The 18,255-nt window shown below is 48.7% G+C and overlaps 1 protein-coding gene across 4 annotated transcripts in view; it reads left to right on the plus strand.

Annotated features, from left to right (window-relative positions):
- The window catches only part of FAN1 (FANCD2 and FANCI associated nuclease 1), a 72,303-nt gene that overhangs the window by 30,864 nt on the left and 23,184 nt on the right, over positions 1-18,255 (plus strand). For all 4 annotated transcript variants that reach the window (XM_073586891.1, XM_073586888.1, XM_073586889.1 and 1 more), the window contains exons 11-13: positions 10,753-10,856; positions 11,010-11,204; positions 12,554-12,682. In XM_073586891.1, coding sequence (XP_073442992.1) covers positions 10,753-10,856; positions 11,010-11,204; positions 12,554-12,682 — 428 coding nt within the window. The remainder of the gene's footprint in view (positions 1-10,752; positions 10,857-11,009; positions 11,205-12,553; positions 12,683-18,255) is intronic.

Genomic DNA, 18,255 nt, shown 5'->3' on the forward strand with positions numbered 1-18,255 from the left:
GGGACCGGAGAGATCAGTTGCATGCAGGTATTGAGATGCGAGACTCATGCGAGTTTCTCGCAAGTGTGACCCCGGCCTTACAATCATGTCGCCTGGTATCAATTGACCAGATGTCAGATCTTGCAACCAATGTGACAGAGATTCAAGAAGTTGTGTAACGTGAAGCAATTTCATAGAGAAGTGACATTCAGATAAAAGTAATCAGTTCTCGCCATGAACCTGGCATGTCAGGTGTCTATATGTAAGGAATAAAACTATTTTTGTCCAATATATGACTTAAATCCTGCATTTTTACTATTTTCTATCTGTAATTTTCGGCCCTCTCTGATCTAGTGGGTGGAGAATAGCTGCATGAACATCCACAGAGACATGAGCAATTCCTGTTATCCTGTGTCTGTGTCATACACATTTAGAAGCAGCAGCATAGAGGACATTATAAAAAAAATACTGAGCAGTGTAGATGTGAATCAAGCACTGGGGTGAAAAGCAGCAGCATATACAGTTAGGTCCATATATATTTGGACAGACAACATTTTTCTAATTTTGGTTCTAGACATTACCACAATGAATTTTAAACAAAACAATTCAGATGCGACTTTCAGCTTTCATTTGAGGGTATCCACATTAAAATTGGCTGAAGGGTTTAGGAGTTTCAGCTCCTTAACATGTGCCACCCTGTTTTTAAAGGGACCAAAAGTAATTGGACAATTGACTCCAAGGCTATTTCATGGACAGGTGTGGGCAATCCCTTCGTTATGTCATTCTCAATTAAGCAGATAAAAGGCCTGGAGTTGATTTGAGGTGTGGTGCTTGCATTTGGAAGGTTTTGCTGAGATCTCCATGCAGGTGAAACAAGCCATCCTTAAGCTGCAAAAACAGAAAAACCCCATCCGAGAAATTGCTACAACATTAGGAGTGGCAAAATCTACAGTTTGGTACATCCTAAGAAAGAAAGCACTGGTGAACTCTTCAATGCATGTGGTGGATGTTCGCAGAATAATCTCCATGGTGAAGAGAAACCCCTTCACAACAGCCAAGCAAGTGAACTACACTCTCCAGGAGGGTAGGTGTATCAATATCCAAATCTAACATAAAGAGGAGACTGCATGAAAGAAAATACAGAGGGTTCACTGCACGGTGCAAGCCACTCATAAGCATCAAGAATAAAAAGGCTAGACTGGACTTGCTAAAAAACATCTAAACAAGCCAGCACAGTTCTGGAAGAACATTCTTTGGACAGATGAAACCGAGATCAACCTTTACCAGAATGATGGAAAGAGAAAAGTATGGCAAAGGCGTGGTACAGCTCATGATCCAAAGCAATACCACATCATCTGTAAAACACGGCGGGGGCAGTGTGATGGCTTGGACATGCATGGCTGCCAGTGGCACTGGGTCACTAGTGTTTATTGAGGATGTGACACAGGACAGAAGCAGCCGAATGAATTCTGAGGTATTCAGAACCATACTGTGTGCTCAGATCCAGCCAAATGCAGTGAAACTGATTGGTCATCGTCTCATACTACAGATGGACAATGACCCAAAACATAAAGCCAGAGCAACCCAGGAGTTTATTAAAGCAAAGAAGTGGAATATTCTTGAATGGCCAAGTCGGTCACCTGATCTCAACCCAATTGAGCATGCATTTCACTTGGTAAGACTAAACTTCAGACAGGCCCACAAACAAACAGCAACTGAAAACCACCGCAGTGAAGGCCTGGCAGAGCATCAAAAAGGAGGAAACACAGCGTCTGGTGATGTCCATGAGTTCAAGACTTCAGGCAGTCATTGCCAACAAAGGGTTTTCAACCAAGTACTAGAAATGAACATTTTAGTTACAATTATTTAATCTGTCCTATTACTTTTGGTCCCTTTAAAATCAGGGTGGTTACATGTTAAGGAGCTGAAACTCCTAAACCCTTCATCCAATTTTAATGTGGATACCCTCAAATGAAAGCTGAAAGTCTGAACTTTAACTGCATCTGAAATGTTTTGTTTAAAATTCATTGTGGTAATGTCTAGAACCAAAATTAGAAAAATGTTGTCTCTGTCCAATATATGGACCTAACTGTACGTGCACATATAGGCAGAGACTTGTCAATTCAGAGCAGGGAGAGACTGTCAGAGACACGCCTGTCCGAATAGCCTACAGCGCAGATCAGTCTCTGTCAGTGTGTTTTGTTTTTTTTTTTTCTGAGACTGTAGCATTTCAGAACAAAACTACTTGGCCGAGATAATACAGCCAGTGCCTGATACAGTATATGCTGCCCACAATTTGGGCATTATATATGAGCTGTCAGGTTCTCTTTAATAGGCAGCTGTAATCTGAACCATCAGTGAGCTGAGAATCAGAGTGAGGAATTCAGGAGGAAGAGGGAGGATGAGTAGACGTGCCTTTACAAATGAAGAAAAGTCACATTTCTTCAATGATATACAGAGGCATGGGAGTTTGATCACCACTGTTCAAAATTACTGTTTACTCTGTCGCCTCATTGGGGGACACAGAACTATGGGTGTTATGCTGCTGTCCACTAGGAGGCGACACTATGCATAATCTGAAAAAGATTAACTATGGCTCCTCCTCTGCAGTATACACCCCTGGACGGTGTTAGCCTTCTCCAGTTTTTGCTTAGTGTCGCATAGGAGGCACATCTAAAAAATGTTTCTATTCATTTTTTCACTCCGCTTTTTTCCGACGGGATTACAGATGAAGAAAAGTGGATCTCTTGTGAGACTCCCGGCATGGCTCCTTCCTTGGTCCCCTATTACGGGGTGCCCATTTGAAGTCAAGCTGGCTATTCCCCATGTTGCTCCTTCCCCAGTCCTTCGGGTGCTGGTTCGAAGTCGAGACCCCCCTCCTTCCCCAATTCCTTTTGGTTTCTGGGTTGAGGTCGAGGCGAGGATAAAGCCCCCTGATGGTGACAGCAGCACCCTCCCTAATCCACCTCTGGGGGCATTAGGTTGAGATGCCTCAGGTAGGGTCTGTACAGGCAGCACTCTGCAGCTCCCAGCAGCATAGGTCAACACACTGCGGCTGCATCCAGGGACCCCAGCCCAGCTGCGGGCTCCTGTCAGGGCCGGGGGGAGTGCAGGCAGGCATGGCACAATAGAGACACAGGGCTCCCTGCGCCCCTGTCTCTGCGGCAGCACCAGCTCTATCGTACCTCAGAGGGACCCCTCACAGGACCCCCCTTCCGCTTATAGCCCCACCGCTATCCTGCCTTTAGATCCGGGGGAGTCCGGTTCAGATCCGACCCCCTCCCGGACTTTCGCGCCGGCTTGGAGCCTTTCTGGGCATCAGGCATCTAATTTAGGCCGCGGCTTCGGCCTAGCTGAAGCTGCCGCCTCCTCTGCCCCCCCAGCCCGCCCCCCCGGATGACAAATATGACACTCTACAGTGTCATAGAGGGGGCGAATCGAGACAGAAAGGGCACGTTTTTTCACAGCTCTGCCGCGCTTTTTCAGCTCTCCGCCCCTTCTTCCCCTTCCTCTTCTTCTCGGCGGCCATTTCTGCTGCAGGACATCAGCAGGACCAGGCCAGCCAGTCTCCGGGGGGCACAGGACTGCGGATCTTCGGCGCTGGACCTAGGGGCACACTGGTGGGGTAAGATCACAGTGGGGGTTCTTTACTCGGCTGTGAATCCATATTCCCTATAAGGCTCCCCTATAGGTTCCTCTGCATAGCCACCCCTGTAGGTCCTCTGCATAGCCAGCCCTTCTGCACTCTGTGCACTATGCCGGGCTCAAGGTCCAAGAGAACCAGGCAGGACTGCTTTTATGCATTCTGCACAGCCTGCAAAACCACTCTCCCAGTGGCAGCACATACCCGCACTGCCGGGACTGTATGACTGGGTCAGAACCCCAAGAAGCCCCTACCAATGCTTCGGTGTCTGCTACCACGCCGGAAAGGGCTACTCAGATGTCGCTATCTATGACGCAGTCTATAGATAACCTAACCACATTGCTTCAGTCTCTGCAGGGTCATGCCTCAGCTATGAACATTACCCAGCAAAGGGAGAGCTCGACTCAGGGACATGACGTCCCGGCCACATCCAGACGTAAGCGGACCCACAGGTCGCGTTCATCTGCGTCAGCCCATAGCACATGGTCATCCCCCTCTAGGGAGAGACACCGTAGTTCCAGGTCACCTAGACCGTCCCCTACCAGAGACAGACAATGCAGATCTCCACAGCGATCCCCGACCACAGAAAACCTCCGCCCCAGTTCACCCACCAGGGGACGCCTCAGCGATACACAAGATTCGGAAGGCATCTGTGACTCCGCCTCAGACAACGAAACGGAGGGGTCCCTGATCCCAATTCCCCCTAGCAATACAGCGCTAGTTGAAGACGTAATCTCTTCCATTCATCGGGTGCTGGATATTTCTGATCCGCCCCCGGAGGCTCCAGAGCACAAGACTTCGTTTGAAGGTATTCTAAAACCGCCTAAGGCCTTCTCCAATCACCCAGAATTTAAGGCGATCCTTAACAAGCAGTTCTCACAGCCTGAGAAGAAATTCTCCAATCGCAAATATTTGGAGGCAAGGTACTCCTTTCTGTAGAAGGACACCAAGGAATGGACAGATCCACCCAAAGTGGACCCCCCACAGTCTCTAGACTAGCAGCACAGACCCTCCTCTCACTGCCAGATAGCTCAACCCTCAGGGACGCAGCAGACCGGCAGGTAGAACGCATGGCTAGTTCAATTTTTGAGGCTGCAGGGGCTTCCCTGGCCCCCGCGTTTGCTTCAGTTTGGGCTGCCAAAGCCATTCTGGCTTGGGCCAAAAAATTACAAGATGGCCTCCAAGCACCAACCCTTTGAGCTGTCGGACCAAGCGGTTCAAATAGCAGTTGTAGCAGATTACATGCTTCATGCAGCTCTGGATTCAGCAAGGGGTGTAGCGGGGATAGCATCAAACGCCATTATGATTTGGAGTATCCTCTGGCTGCGGGAATGGAAAGCGGACGCGGCCTCAAAGAAGTCCCTCACGCACCTCCCGTACCTCAGTGGGTGGCTTTTCGGTGAAAAGTTGGACACAATGATATCCAACGCCACCAGGGGTAAGAGTACCTCTCTCCCTCAACTAAAACCTAAACGCACTTACAAAAAGCGTAACCAAACACGATTCCGATCCTTTCGGAATTCTTCGGGCTGGTCCGTCTCGCGCCCAGCACAAAATCGTAACCGTTCCCCACGCAGGGACAACTCACAGTCGCCGCAAAGGCCGGACAAGACCTGGCAGCCAAAATCAGGCTAGTCAAAGCCCAAAGGAGGAAAACCTCAGACTTTCTCCTCCTCATGACTTACGAACTCCAGAAGACTCCCCACCCGTAGGCGGACGACTTTTGCTCTTTCAGCAAGTCTGGCTGCCTATTACAGAAGACAGGTGGGTCAGGGAAATAGTGTCTTCCGGATACAAGATAGAGTTCACTTCCAACCCACCGAACCGGTTCTTCCTCTCTGTTCCCCCAAAACCGCCAGCCAAGGCTCGTGCCTTCCACCAAGCGGTTTCCTCCCTTCAAGCAGGAGTCATAGTACCGGTTCCCATGGCCGAGCGCTTCCGAGGGTTCTACTCCAATCTATTCGTAGTCCCCAAGAAAGGAGGCAGCGTACGGCCCATAATGGATCTAAAACAACTCAACAAATATGTACGGGTTCGTCATTTTCGCATTGAGTCCCTTCGGTCCAACATTGCGTCCATGGAGCAGGGAGAATATCTCGCCTCCATAGACATACAAGACGCATACCTGCATATACCGATTGCTCCCGCCCATCAGAGATTTCTCAGGTTCGCAATCAACCAGGACCACTACCAGCTCGTGGCTGTCCCGTTCGGACTCGCCACGGCTCCCAAACGTTTACCAAGATCATGGCAGCCACCATGGACATTCTACACTCCAGAGGCATAGTAGTCTTTCCATACCTGGACGATCTCCTCAACAAGGCTTCCACCTTCAAGGACTGCGAACTCAGCGTCTTAATCACAATCGACACTGAGTCGCCTGGGCTGGTTAGTCAACCTATAAAAGTCATCGACTACTCCGAGTCAGTCTCTGTCCTTCCTGGGGATGCTATTCGACACCTCCAGGGGTCTGGTGCTCCTTCCCAAGGACAAGGCACTGGCTCTCCGTCTAGGAGTCCGCATCCTCCTTCGCAGCCCCCCCGATCTCTCCGGTTTGCCACGAGAGTCCTCGGCAGGACGGCGGCAGCAATGGAAGCGGTCCCATTTGCCCAATTTCACCTCAGGCCTCTTCAACTAGCCATTCTCAAGTCCTGGGACAGGAATCCATTTTCCCTCGACAGGGAGTTCCAGCTAACATCATCAACCAGGAGGTCCCTGCTCTGGTGGCTCAAGCCAACCTCACTCGCGAAGGGGAAATCCTTTCTCACAGGTCAATGGAAGGTCCTGACCACTGACGCGAGTGTGACGGGTTGGGGTGCGGTGCACTTACATCACAGGGCAAGTGGTCACCAGTGGAGGCGAACATGCCCATCAACATCCTGGAAATTCGTGCCATCCTCCTGGCGTCGAGAGCCTTTCGTCACTTACTGGCAGCCTCTCATATCAGAGTACAGTCGGACAGTGCCACGGCTGTGGCATATGTGAACCACCAAGGCGGGACACGCAGTACCCAGGCGATGAGAGAATTGACACACATCCTCCACTGGGCGGAAGACACGGGGTCGGTAATCTGCGGTCCACATTCGGGGTGTGGACAACTGGGAAGCTGACTTCCTCAGCAGACAAGGAGTGGACTCGGGAGAGTGGTCTCTCCATCCCGAAATTTTTTGCCAGATGTGCCATCGCTGGGGGACCCTGGACGTGGACCTAATGGCATCCCATTTCAATGCCAAGGTCTCCAACTTCATGGCCAGAACACACGATCCGCGGTCGCTCGGAGCGGATGCCCTGGTTCAGGACTGGACCCAGTTTCAGCTTCTGTACATTTTTCGACCTCTCCCCCTGATACCCAGAGTGGTGAGGAAGATCAAACAAGAAGTTCCAACCATCCTAATCGTGCCAGACTGGCCCAGACGTACATGGTACGCCGACACCGTACAACTTACAGCAGATGCCCCCTGGCGTCTCCCCGACCATCCTGATCCTCTGTCACAAGGCCCATTCTTCCACCAGAATTCAGCGGCTCTCAATTTGACGGCGTGGCCCTTGAGACCTGGGTTCTAACCCAGGCAGGGCTCTCACCGGACGTCATTGGAATCATGGTCAGGGCACGGAAGCCAGCCTCTGCCAAGATTTATTACCGTACCTGGAGAGCATTCTTTACCTGGTGCGAATCTCGCGACCAGATCCCACTCCCTTATTCTCTCCCTAAAGTGCTTGGTTTTCTCCAATCGGGTCTGGAGGCCAGACTGTCCCTGGGCTCGCTTAAGAGCCAGGTGTCAGCGCTCTCAGTTCTTTTTCAAAGACGCATTGCTAACAAGCCGCAAATAAGGACTTTTATTCAGGGGGTTTCCCAATTGGTTCCCCCCTACAGACCTCAACCTGGTCCTGACAGCATTGCAGGGACCTCCCTTCGAACCCCTTAGGGAAGTCCCACTCCGCCTTCTATCCCAGAAGGTGGTCTTTCTGGTGGCAATAACCTCGCTACGCAGGGTGTCTGAACTGTCGGCACTCTCCTGCAGACGGCCCTTCCTGGCTTTTCACCAGGAAAAGGTAGTCCTCAGTACGGTCCCATTCTTCCTTCTGAAGGTTGTGTCCAGCTTCCACCTCAATGAGGAAATTTCACTGCCATCCCTTTGCCCGGTTCCAGTTCATAGAGTGGAGAAGGTTCTGCATACACTTGACCTCGTCAGAGCATTGCATATATACGTGTTTAGGACTGCGCCCTTCCGGAAGTCTGATTCCCTTTTCCTTCTTCCGGAAGGCGTCAGCCAGGGTCTGCCAGCTTCCAAGGCTACCATCGCCAGGTGGATCAAATCCACCATACAAGAGGCTTACCGCCTTAAAAATTCTCTTCCGGCCAGTATTTCGGCACATTCTACACGGGCGGTAGGGGCCTCCTGGGCCATTCAGCACCAGGCTTCGGCTCAACAAGTGTGTAAGGCGGCCACTTGGACTAGCCTACACACGTTTACCAAACACTACAGAGTTCATACCCAGTCCTCAGCGGACGCGAGCCTGGGTAGACTGGTTCTGCAGGCGGCGGTGCCCCAAGTTTAGGGTCCTGTCTGCACAATATTCGTCCATTGCTTCCCACCCAGGGACTGCTTTGGGACGTCCCATGGTTCTGTGTCCGCCAATGAGGCGACAGAGTGAAGGAGATTTGTGTACTCACCGTAAAATCTCTTTCTCTTAGCCTCTAATTGGGGGACACAGCTCCCACCCTGTTGCCCTTACGGGCAGTTGTTACGGTTGAGTTCTCATATTGTCCTTTGAGCTCGTACATAGTGGCCTTCTTACAGGCATGGTTATGTTTTCTGTTATATTCCTCCTATTGCTTTTGCACAAAACTGGAGAAGGCTAACGCTGTCCAGGGGTGTATACTGCAGAGGAGGAGCCATAGTTAATCTTTTTCAGGTTATGCATAGTGTCGCCTCCTAGTGGACAGCCGCATAACACCCATGGTTCTGTGTCCCCCAATTAGAGGCTAAGAGAGATTTTTCGGTGAGTACACAAAAATCTCCTTATTGGGAACAGTTCAGCAAGAAATGATCTCAAAAATGCCTTAAATAAAAAAATTTCCTTTGTATTTTAGGAAAATAAAAGATATTTATAGTATAAGTTTTAAAAATGACAATAAGGAAAATGGGCTGTGCAAAAGTTTGGGCCTTGTAATCGCTTTTTCTAGCCAGCCAAGAGTCTATCAATTCTTGTTTGAGGGATTTTCATCCATTTTTCCTCTCAAAATTCTTCCTGTTCTGTGAGATTCCTGGTCACTGGTATTCTGAGGTCTAGCCACAGATTTTGAATGATGTTCAGATTGGGGAACTGTGAGGGTCACCGTAAAAACATTCAGCTTGCTACTTTTGAGGTATTCTATTGTGGATTTTGATGTGTATTTAAGATTATGCATTTGTAGAAGCCATTCTCTTTTCATCTTTAGCTTTTTTTTTTATTACAGATGGTGTTATGTTTGAATCAAGAACTTGTTGAAATTTCTTTGAATCCATTCTTCCCTCTACCCGTGAAGTGTTCCCCATACCATTGGCTGTAACACAACTCCAAATCATGATTGATCCACCCCCATGCTCAATGGCTGGCAAGATATTCTTTTCCAGAAATTCTGTGCCCTTTATTCTCCAAACATACCTTTGATCATTGTGACCAAAGAGTTCTATCTTAACCTTCTAATTCTGCAGGACTAGTTCCCAAAATGCATCAGGCTTATTTAGATGTCCTTTTGCATACCTCTAAATCCTGAATTTTATGGTGAGGACACAGGAGAGGTTTTCTTCTGATGACTCTTCCATGAAGGCTATATTTGTGCAGGTGTTTCTGAACAGTAGAACAATGTAACACATCTCCAGAGTCTGCTCTTACTGACATTCAGCTTGGTCTTTCAGAACTTATCTTGACTTCCACTGTTCCTGTTAACTGCCATTTCTTAATTACATTTCAAACTGAGAAAACGGCAACTTGAAAATGCTTTGCTACCTTCTTATAACCTTCTCTTGCGTTTTGGGCCTCCACTATTTTCATTTTCAAAGTGCTAAGCAGCTTGGAAGAACCCATGGCTGCTGTTTTTTTGGCAGAGGAGGCTGGGTTTTTATAAAGCTGGGAGATTTGCATCCCCTTACCTTTCTTAACGATGATGGTGAGCAAGCCATAACCCTAACAGGCTAATTAAGGTCTGAATCCTTAGTCAAAGTTATCTGAACACATATATCTTTAAGGGTGCCCAAAGTTTTGCATCGGCCTATTTTTCTTTTTTGTAATTTTTCAGTTGAAAAATACCATTTTTTTTTCTTAAAATACAAAGGCAATGTGTCATCTTTAACTTTGGGCCTTTAAGATCATGTCATCTTAAACTTGCTTAGGGCTGTTTCACACATCCGTTTGTCTCCATCAGTCAAAATCCGCCGTTTTGCAAGAAAAACGGATCCGCTATTTTTCTTGGCGGATCTGTTTTTTTCCCATTGACTTGCATTATCGGCGGATCTTGACGGATGGTCATCCGTTGGATCCGTTTTTTTACGGATCCGCCAAATTGTTGGCGTCCGCTGACATTACAGGACGGACAATGAAACGTTTTTTAGGCTGGCAGGATCCGCATTTGTCACTGCGCATGCCCGGAAGCATTACCTTTCCCGGAAATGGCGACTGGTAAATCTTTCTCTCTCTCTTTCTTTCTTTCTCTCCTTTCCCCGGATCCGTCAAAGCAATGGTCTGGTAGCACACGTTGCTTTCAAAACGGTTGCGGATCCGTATCCCACCATTTTCGAGGATTGCAGCTGATGTAAAAGACGTATGTGTGAAACAGGCCTTAACTGTTCACAACAACAGTAATTTTGACCAGGGGTGCCCAAACCTTTACATGCCACTGTATATTATAACATTTCTTATCTTTTGTTCTATTGATTTAAGCAAAGCTGAAATGTCAGTGACAATTTAAGCAATGCTTAAAAGTCAATGATTGTCATATTAAAGTGGCTTATGAAGTGGCATTCTGCAGTCCGCCATGCTGGTCCAGCATCAGTGGTCTAATACGTAAAGTATGATATACATGATTTTCAGGAATATTAAATTATTTCATGTGTACATTACAACTAGAGTGTTTTTTCGTCTTTCAGGAATACATGGAGAAGGCTCCACGCTCAGCACTTTGTATGGCTTGTTCATGTGGGATATAATCTTTATGGAGGGTATCCCCAACGTCTTCAGAAACTCCTATCAGGTACTTGGGACAACTTGTTTTTTCCCTGAACTCTATGGTTGTTACAAGCATACAGATGCTGCCATATGCTGTTCCCAGCGACCAGGGGTAGAGTTCTCCTACCAGCCATGCAGTGTGGTTCTATGTTATGTTTTGTTGGGTGGTGTCTTGCAGGCTTTTCCCCTGGATCTGTACACGGACAGTTTTTATGAGAATAGGAAGGATGCCATAGAAAATCGTCTCCAGCTGCTCCAGGACTCTCCTACTGAGATTCTCCATGACATGATGGCAGATGTGTGGAGTACGCATCTAGGAGAGTCGGCAGCTCTAGTGAGCTGGGAACGTTTCACCTCTCTACAACAAGCCCAGGTACTCCCAACCTCTCAGGGCGTTAGTCACACACAGCTCTGGTATATTCCAGGATAAGTAAATGGACAAAGGTATTTTAGCAATTTACAGCTACATTATTGTCAAAGGATACAGGAGTATGGTTTATTAATGCAAGGGTGCGACACCCAGCACCCATGCCAATCAGCTATTCCCAGTGTCAGCGGGGACTGTAACTGCTCAGTTGCGGAGAAGCACAGCGCAGCTCTGTGGACAGAATAGTGGCCACGGCCGGGTATTGCACATCCACCTATAATTATTTTGAATAGGTGGCAGATGTGCAGTACCCGGCCTCTATACAGTCAATGGAGCTGTGCTGTGAGCTCCGCAACTAAGCAGTTTCAGCCACCGCCGACACTGGGAACAGCTGATCGACGGGGTAACCTGTCCTAAGGATAGCTATTAAAGTCCTGGACAACCCCTTTAAAGAGATCCGGTCATATCCTTCATTGGAAAAATCAATTTTTATACTTTGATGCCCCACATTCCTTCTGTTTCAGTCATAGGGTGATAGGATGGGGATCTCCAGCTTTTCAGTCACGCAATCTCCCAGCAGATCCCGTATGTGCACATGCTTTGGCGCCGCTGCCATTCAGTGGCCACATGACAGTTTGTGAGCGCACACACTATGCACGCCTATCTTTTCGCTCACCACTTTGACTGTCAGCAGCTCCAGAGCATGCGCACATAGGATATGAAGCTGGGATGCATACCCAGATTCAGTGCGGATGCCCGGAACGCTGAGCATCATTGCGCCAGTGCGGGATCTGCTGGGAGATTGCGGTGATGTAGGGAGCAGTGACGGAAAGGAATGCTAATACAATGAGCGTGGAGAATTTCAAAACGCATTTGATTGACAGTGACTGAAAAGCTAGAGCTGCCCACCCCTATGCCTGAAACAGAAGGTATGTGGGGCAATCAAAGTATAAAATGATTTTTGCGCTAAATATTGGGACGTTCTCCTCGAGACAAACATGATGCAATGTGCATCACTAACAAGACATTGGGGAAGTTTAATACCGATAAAGGACGTGAAGATACCCTTTTAAGTTAGATTTTAAGAGGACCTGTCACCAGATCAAAAGTGGCCTGACACCCCCTTAGTAAAGGCCATAAACATTAGTATTAAATAAAAAGACCCATCATTTTAGAACCATATGGCCGATTGAAAAAAAAAAAAAAAGAAAACTGAAATACGCAAGAGCTGCAGAAATAAAATGAAAGCAAAAATTGCCCACTTTTGACCTGGTGATGGGTCTTTTTATAAGGCATATTAAAACATATAGACCAGGTGTCTTGGATTTCTTTTGAGACTGTCACTTTCCTCCCAGGGTCTAGTGTCGTGTCTTGGTGGACCAATATTAAGTGAAATATGCAGGAAAATGTCAAAAGACATTCGGCATTGTAGAAGCGGTCTCCCTGATCTAGTGGTGTGGAACGTTCAGAAGCAGATGGTTAAGGTATGTAGGTCTTTGTGGCATGTGGTAGACATGGCAGCAGATGGGTGTGACTGCTACTGCACTTCAGTAGTGTGTCAAATGAATATTATGTAGGGTAAACCTATATTTCCCCAATCATTATTTGAGACACTGATAATTTTGAGAGGTCTTGAAAGAAATTACAATTCTAATCATTTTGGTAAAATAGCAGCTTTGTTCATTTAAAAGGAATCTGTCAGCATATTTGACCTATCTAAAATACTAATGTGGACATACAGGTATCATTCACCTCAGGACTCTGTAACCTGTATGTCTCATCAGATGCCCTGTTGTTGATGAGAAATCATGTCTTATCACTTTATATAAATTACCTTTTCCAGACTATGGTGAGGAGTCTGCCTGGAAGATAACTCTGCCTCCAGAGATTATTTTACATAAAGAGGAGTGTGATGTGTAATGGCCACTCTCTGCAGAGCTGTGTGTGATTATAACTGACGCATCTGCAGGTTCCTCTCACCTTCAGCTTCCATCTTACAGGCAGACAGGGTTGTAATACAGCAGAGAGCTGCAAAAAAGACAAATTTCAGTTCTTCTGTTCTGTTAGTTACTTGTCTCACACTGGTAACTCCCCCTATTTAAAATATGCTCTGGAGGCAGAGTTATCTTCCAGGCAACATCTTACTTGTATCGTAGAAGAGCTCACTTACATATAGTGATAAAAGATGATTTATCAACAAGGCATCGGATATGAGGCATACAGGTATCATCAGCCGTCCATAATCTGTATGCCCATATTAATAGTTTAGGTAAAGGGACTCTGTCAAAGTCTGATTTCATTTTATTTTAAATTCAAAATGATTCTGACCAACAGGTGGCACTGTGTGGTATATATAACAATATACTGCACCTATGAGAACCACAGCTCCATAAATAATACAAAGGCAAATCAGCAGGATTTGGAGGGCTAGTATTTCTTCACATAAATCTGTGACCCCCCCCCCCATCCTTTTTTTTTTTTTTTTTAACTGCAATTTAAATACAAGTCATTGATTTCTTTATCGCTTCATTGGGGGACACAGGAACCATGGGTGTATGCTGCTGCCACTAGGAGGCTGACACTATGCAAATAAGAAAGTTAGCTCCTCCTCCGCAGTATACACCCCACCGACTGGCACTCAATTACTCAGTTTAGCTTAGTGTCAGTAGCAGGTGGACACTGGTCTTTCATTAGACCCTTATCTACCTCAGTGTGCGTCGTTTCTTTACAGGTTCCGGAGGGATACAGAGTGAATAGTCACATCTGTACTCCCACAAAGAGACTATGAGTACGGCGTGTACTGCCACCCCGTATCCTCATAGCCCTCCACGGTAGGACCAAGAGCCCCGTCTACTGGCCAGGAACAAGTATGCGTGTTCGCCTTCTGTCTCTCACCCACTCGCCTACCAGAGCCTGTCGGTGGATGGAGACACGGTCTGCAACTGGAAATGGGGTAAGTCAGGACTGCAGGAGGTAAGTATCAGCAGACTGAACCCCTCTCTGCTTCCCATGATAGTAATCCCCCTTGGCGGTGGGGAACGGGCACGCTTCCTTAAGCGGCATTACCTGTATTTAGCATTCTCAGCGCCAGCGCAGCAAAACTGCGGTTCTCTTTAGACCTCTGCGCCGCCCCGCGCTCTCTGTCGGCCGCCGTTTCTAATCCAGGCCCCGGCTTCAGTTTGGGCCTAGTCCTGAGGCGAGGCCACGCCCCCATTTTCAGGCGGGCTTTTTCTTCTGAGGAACAGTCCTGCCCGTCGGGCGCCACCCACCGTTTCTCTGAGGGTTAGAGGCGTCGCAGGGGCCCACCCACTCCTCCCAGTACAGGAGGGAGTAGAGTTTTCTTATGCTCCTAACAGAGCGGTTAGTTCTGCCCCCCTCTGGTGAGCTGATTCGCGCCCACAGCATTCAGGAGCGCGTTTTTACCTCACAGTTTTCCTCAGCCTTTGAGCTGCTCATCTCCGCTTCAGCGTGCTGTGTACACAGGTTCCGTGAGTAGCTCTGCGCTGCAGACTGACACCCTCCTCAGCTCTCCGTCCCCTAACCGTCTGGCACTGTTAGTGGGTTAGCTCATAATGTCTAATTCTAAACCAATTCGCTCTGCTTCTTCCTCTGTGGTAGTCAGTCATTTTGCATGTTCTTCTTACAAACGCAAGTTTCCATCAGGTCAGTCCTGTCCCCTCTGTCAGGACTGCAGCAAGCCCACTGAACCCACCGCCCAGGAGCCCCCGGTTGTCCCGAGTGAGGTTGAGGCCCCTATCCCAGGGTGGGCTTCCTCTCTGTCTCAATCTGTGGCAGATCTCACCAAGGTGTCTCAGACCTTGGTGTCCGTACCGGATAAGTTGCCACTACAGACTTCTGCAGGACCCAGCAGGTCACAGGATGCTCCGGTCGAACCTGTTAATATTAGCCGCAAAAGAGCCAGACGGGAGCACCGGTCCGGTTCCTCTTCCCGTTCCGCATCGCCCCATAGTCCGTCCAAACAGCCTCCCTTATCAAGATCTTCCTCCCCTGAGCCAGGTGAGACTTTCTCGGATGGACCCTCCGAGGATGTTTTGAAGCTGGACTCGGACCAAATCGCTGATATGAGGGCTATAGTTCAGAGCCTCATTGCAGTGATTAACCAGTCCTTCACTATCAGAGATTCTCCTGCGGAACCCGCGGACCAGGAGGTTTCTTTCAGACGATCGAAACCACCTACCAAGGTCTTCGCTCATCATTTGGAGTTCCAGAAAATTCTTTCCAGGGAGAGAGAAAATCTGACCAGGCGTTTTCAAAGAGGAAAACGCCTTGGGGTGTTATATCCTTTCTCGCCGGAACTCATTGCAGACTGGTCAGCTTCACCGACCGTGGACCCTCCGGTTTCAAGACTATCTAACAGCACGGTCCTTCCGATTTCTGGGGGAGCATCTCTAGTTGACACTATTGACAGAGTCATAGAATCTTTTGCTAAGTCAGCCTTCGAAGCGGCGTCTTCTGTTCTAAGCCCGGCCTTCGCGGCCATAGCGAAATGGGCTAAGGACCTCCGCCAAGGCATTTTGGCTGGAGACCAGCCACAGCAGCTGGCGGATCTCGCCGACCAAATTTCGCATGCAGGCGAATATTTGGTCTCGGCCTCCCTGGATGCCGCATCCTGCGCAGCTCAGGCATCAAGCAACTTGGTGGCTATTAGGCGCACAGTTTGGCTTAAGGCTTGGCAAACGGATTTATCATCAAAAAAGTCCCTCACCAGTTTACCGTTTCAGGGATCGCGTCTTTTCAGCGATAGGCTGGACCAGATCATTAAGGATGCCACTGGGGGCACAAGCTCCCTTCTTCTCCAGTCAAAATCTCGTCGACCTCCTTCGAAACGTCAGTTTCGACCCTTTCAGCCATTTCGTCGCTTCACGACAGCAGATACGTCTTCCCACCAGCAGAGGCCTCAACCACGCCAAGATAGGAAAAAAGAGAGTCTCCTTTAGGCCCACTCCTTCCTGGTGATCTCATTCTTCCCAGGGTAGATCTACCAGACCTAGACCTGGAAGATCTTCCTCCGCATGACTGGAATCAGAACACCAGAGCATACTCCCAGGTGGGCGGCCGTCTTCTTGCCTTCAGGGACGTATGGCTTGCCTCGGTGGAAGACGCTTGGGTCAGGGAAGTTGTATCTTCAGGATACAAAATAGAATTTGTTTCTCATCCTTGGGATTTGATTCTTCGAATCCTGACCCCCGAAAGACCCCGCCTTGGTTCCGGGTTTCTTTACAGCCATCGATTCTCTTCTCAAGTCGGGAGTGATTGTTCCAGTACCAGAAAAAGAGTGATTCATGGGTTTCTACTCGAACCTGTTTGTATTGCCGAGAAAAGGAGGCACGGTTCGGCCCATTCTGGACTTAAAACTACTGAACAAAAGGGTCCATCTGGAACATTTCAGGATGGAGTCCCTTCGTTCAATAATCGCTTCCATGGAGGCACAAGAATTCCTGTGCTCCATAGACATTCAAGACGCCTATCTACATGTCCCAATCTTCCTGGGTCATCAAAAATTCCTGCGTTTCGCGATACATCAGGATCACTTTCAGTTTGTCGCCCTGCCGTTCGGGCTCGCCACCGCCCCCAGGGTTTTTACAAAAATCATGGCAGCGTTGATGGCCATTTTGAGGATCAGAGATCTCGTGCTCTTCCCATTCCTCGACGACATCCTCATCAAAGCTCCATACTTGCCCCAGGCTCTCGAAAGTCTGACCATTGTCTGCGACACTCTTGTTCGATTCGGGTGGATCATCAACACAAAAAAGTCCTGCCTAGTTCCAACACAACGCCTTGTGTTTCTAGGCATACTTTTCGACATTCGTCAGGCAAAGGTCTTCCTTCCTGACGACAAGAGCGTAACTCTTCGGCGGGATGTTCGTTTGCTTCAGGGCCCCCGACTCATTTCCCTCCAATCAGCCATGAGAGTTCTAGGGAGGATGGTTGCAACGTCGGAGGTGATTCCCTTCGCCCAATTCCACTCAAGACCGCTTCAGCGGGCCATTCTGTCGCAGTGGAACAAGTCTGTCTCCTCACTGGATCTTCCAATTCGACTCTCATTTCAGGTCAAGCTGTCCCTCAATTGGTGGCTAACATCTCCTCTTATCGCCCAGGGCCGATCGTTCCTTCCAGTACATTGGCAAGTGGTGACGACAGACGCCAGTCTTCTGGGCTGGGACGCAGTGTTTCGCCATCTCACTGTACGGGGCCGTTGGTCAAGGCAGGAAGCGACTCTTCCGATCGACGTCCTAGAGATACAGGCTATTTTCCTGTCCCTGATTCATTGGGACAAGCTGCTAAAGGTCTGCCAATCCAGATTCAGACGGATAATGCCTCAGCGGTGGCATATATCAACCACCAGGGATGGACTCGGAGTTCCTCGGCGTTGGCCGAGGTATCCAAGATACTTCATTGGGCAGAAATGACAGTCCCAGTGATATCCGCCGTACACATTCCGGGTGTGGAAAACGAGGCCGCCGATTTTCTCAGCCGCAAAGGCCTCGCGGCAGGGGAATGGTCCCTGCATCAGGAAGTCTTCCAACAGATTTGCCTTCGTTGGGGTACTCCGGACGTGGATCTGATGGCGTCCCGCCTGAACAAGAAAGTTCCACGGTTCGTATCCAGGGCCCGCGATCCCCTCGCGGTGGGCGCCGATGCTCTGACCATTCCTTGGTCACAGTTCGCGCTCCCCTGTCTGTTCCCTCCTCTTCCTCTTCTTCCCAAGCTGTTGAAGAAGATCAAGGCAGAAGAGGTACCAGTCATCCTCATCGCGCCGGGTTGACCCAGAAGGTCTTGGTTCGCGGACATAGTCAACCTTCTCGCGGACACTCCTTGGACACTTCCAGACAGACCAGATCTGCTGTCTCAGGGTCCGATTTACCACCCCAATTCTCGGTCGCTCAATTTGGCGTGGCCATTGAGACCGCAGTACTGAAAAAGTCAGGATTTTCAGATCGGGTAATTCACACAATGATCCGGGCTAGGAAGCCTTCGTCTTCCAAAATATACTATAGAACGTGGAAGGCATATTTTCGTTGGTGTGAGTCCAATC

This window comes from Dendrobates tinctorius, unplaced genomic scaffold (genome assembly GCF_039654945.1).
Source record: "Dendrobates tinctorius isolate UK_male_01 unplaced genomic scaffold, ASM3965494v1 ptg000097l, whole genome shotgun sequence".
Taxonomy (NCBI): Eukaryota; Metazoa; Chordata; class Amphibia; order Anura; family Dendrobatidae; genus Dendrobates; species Dendrobates tinctorius.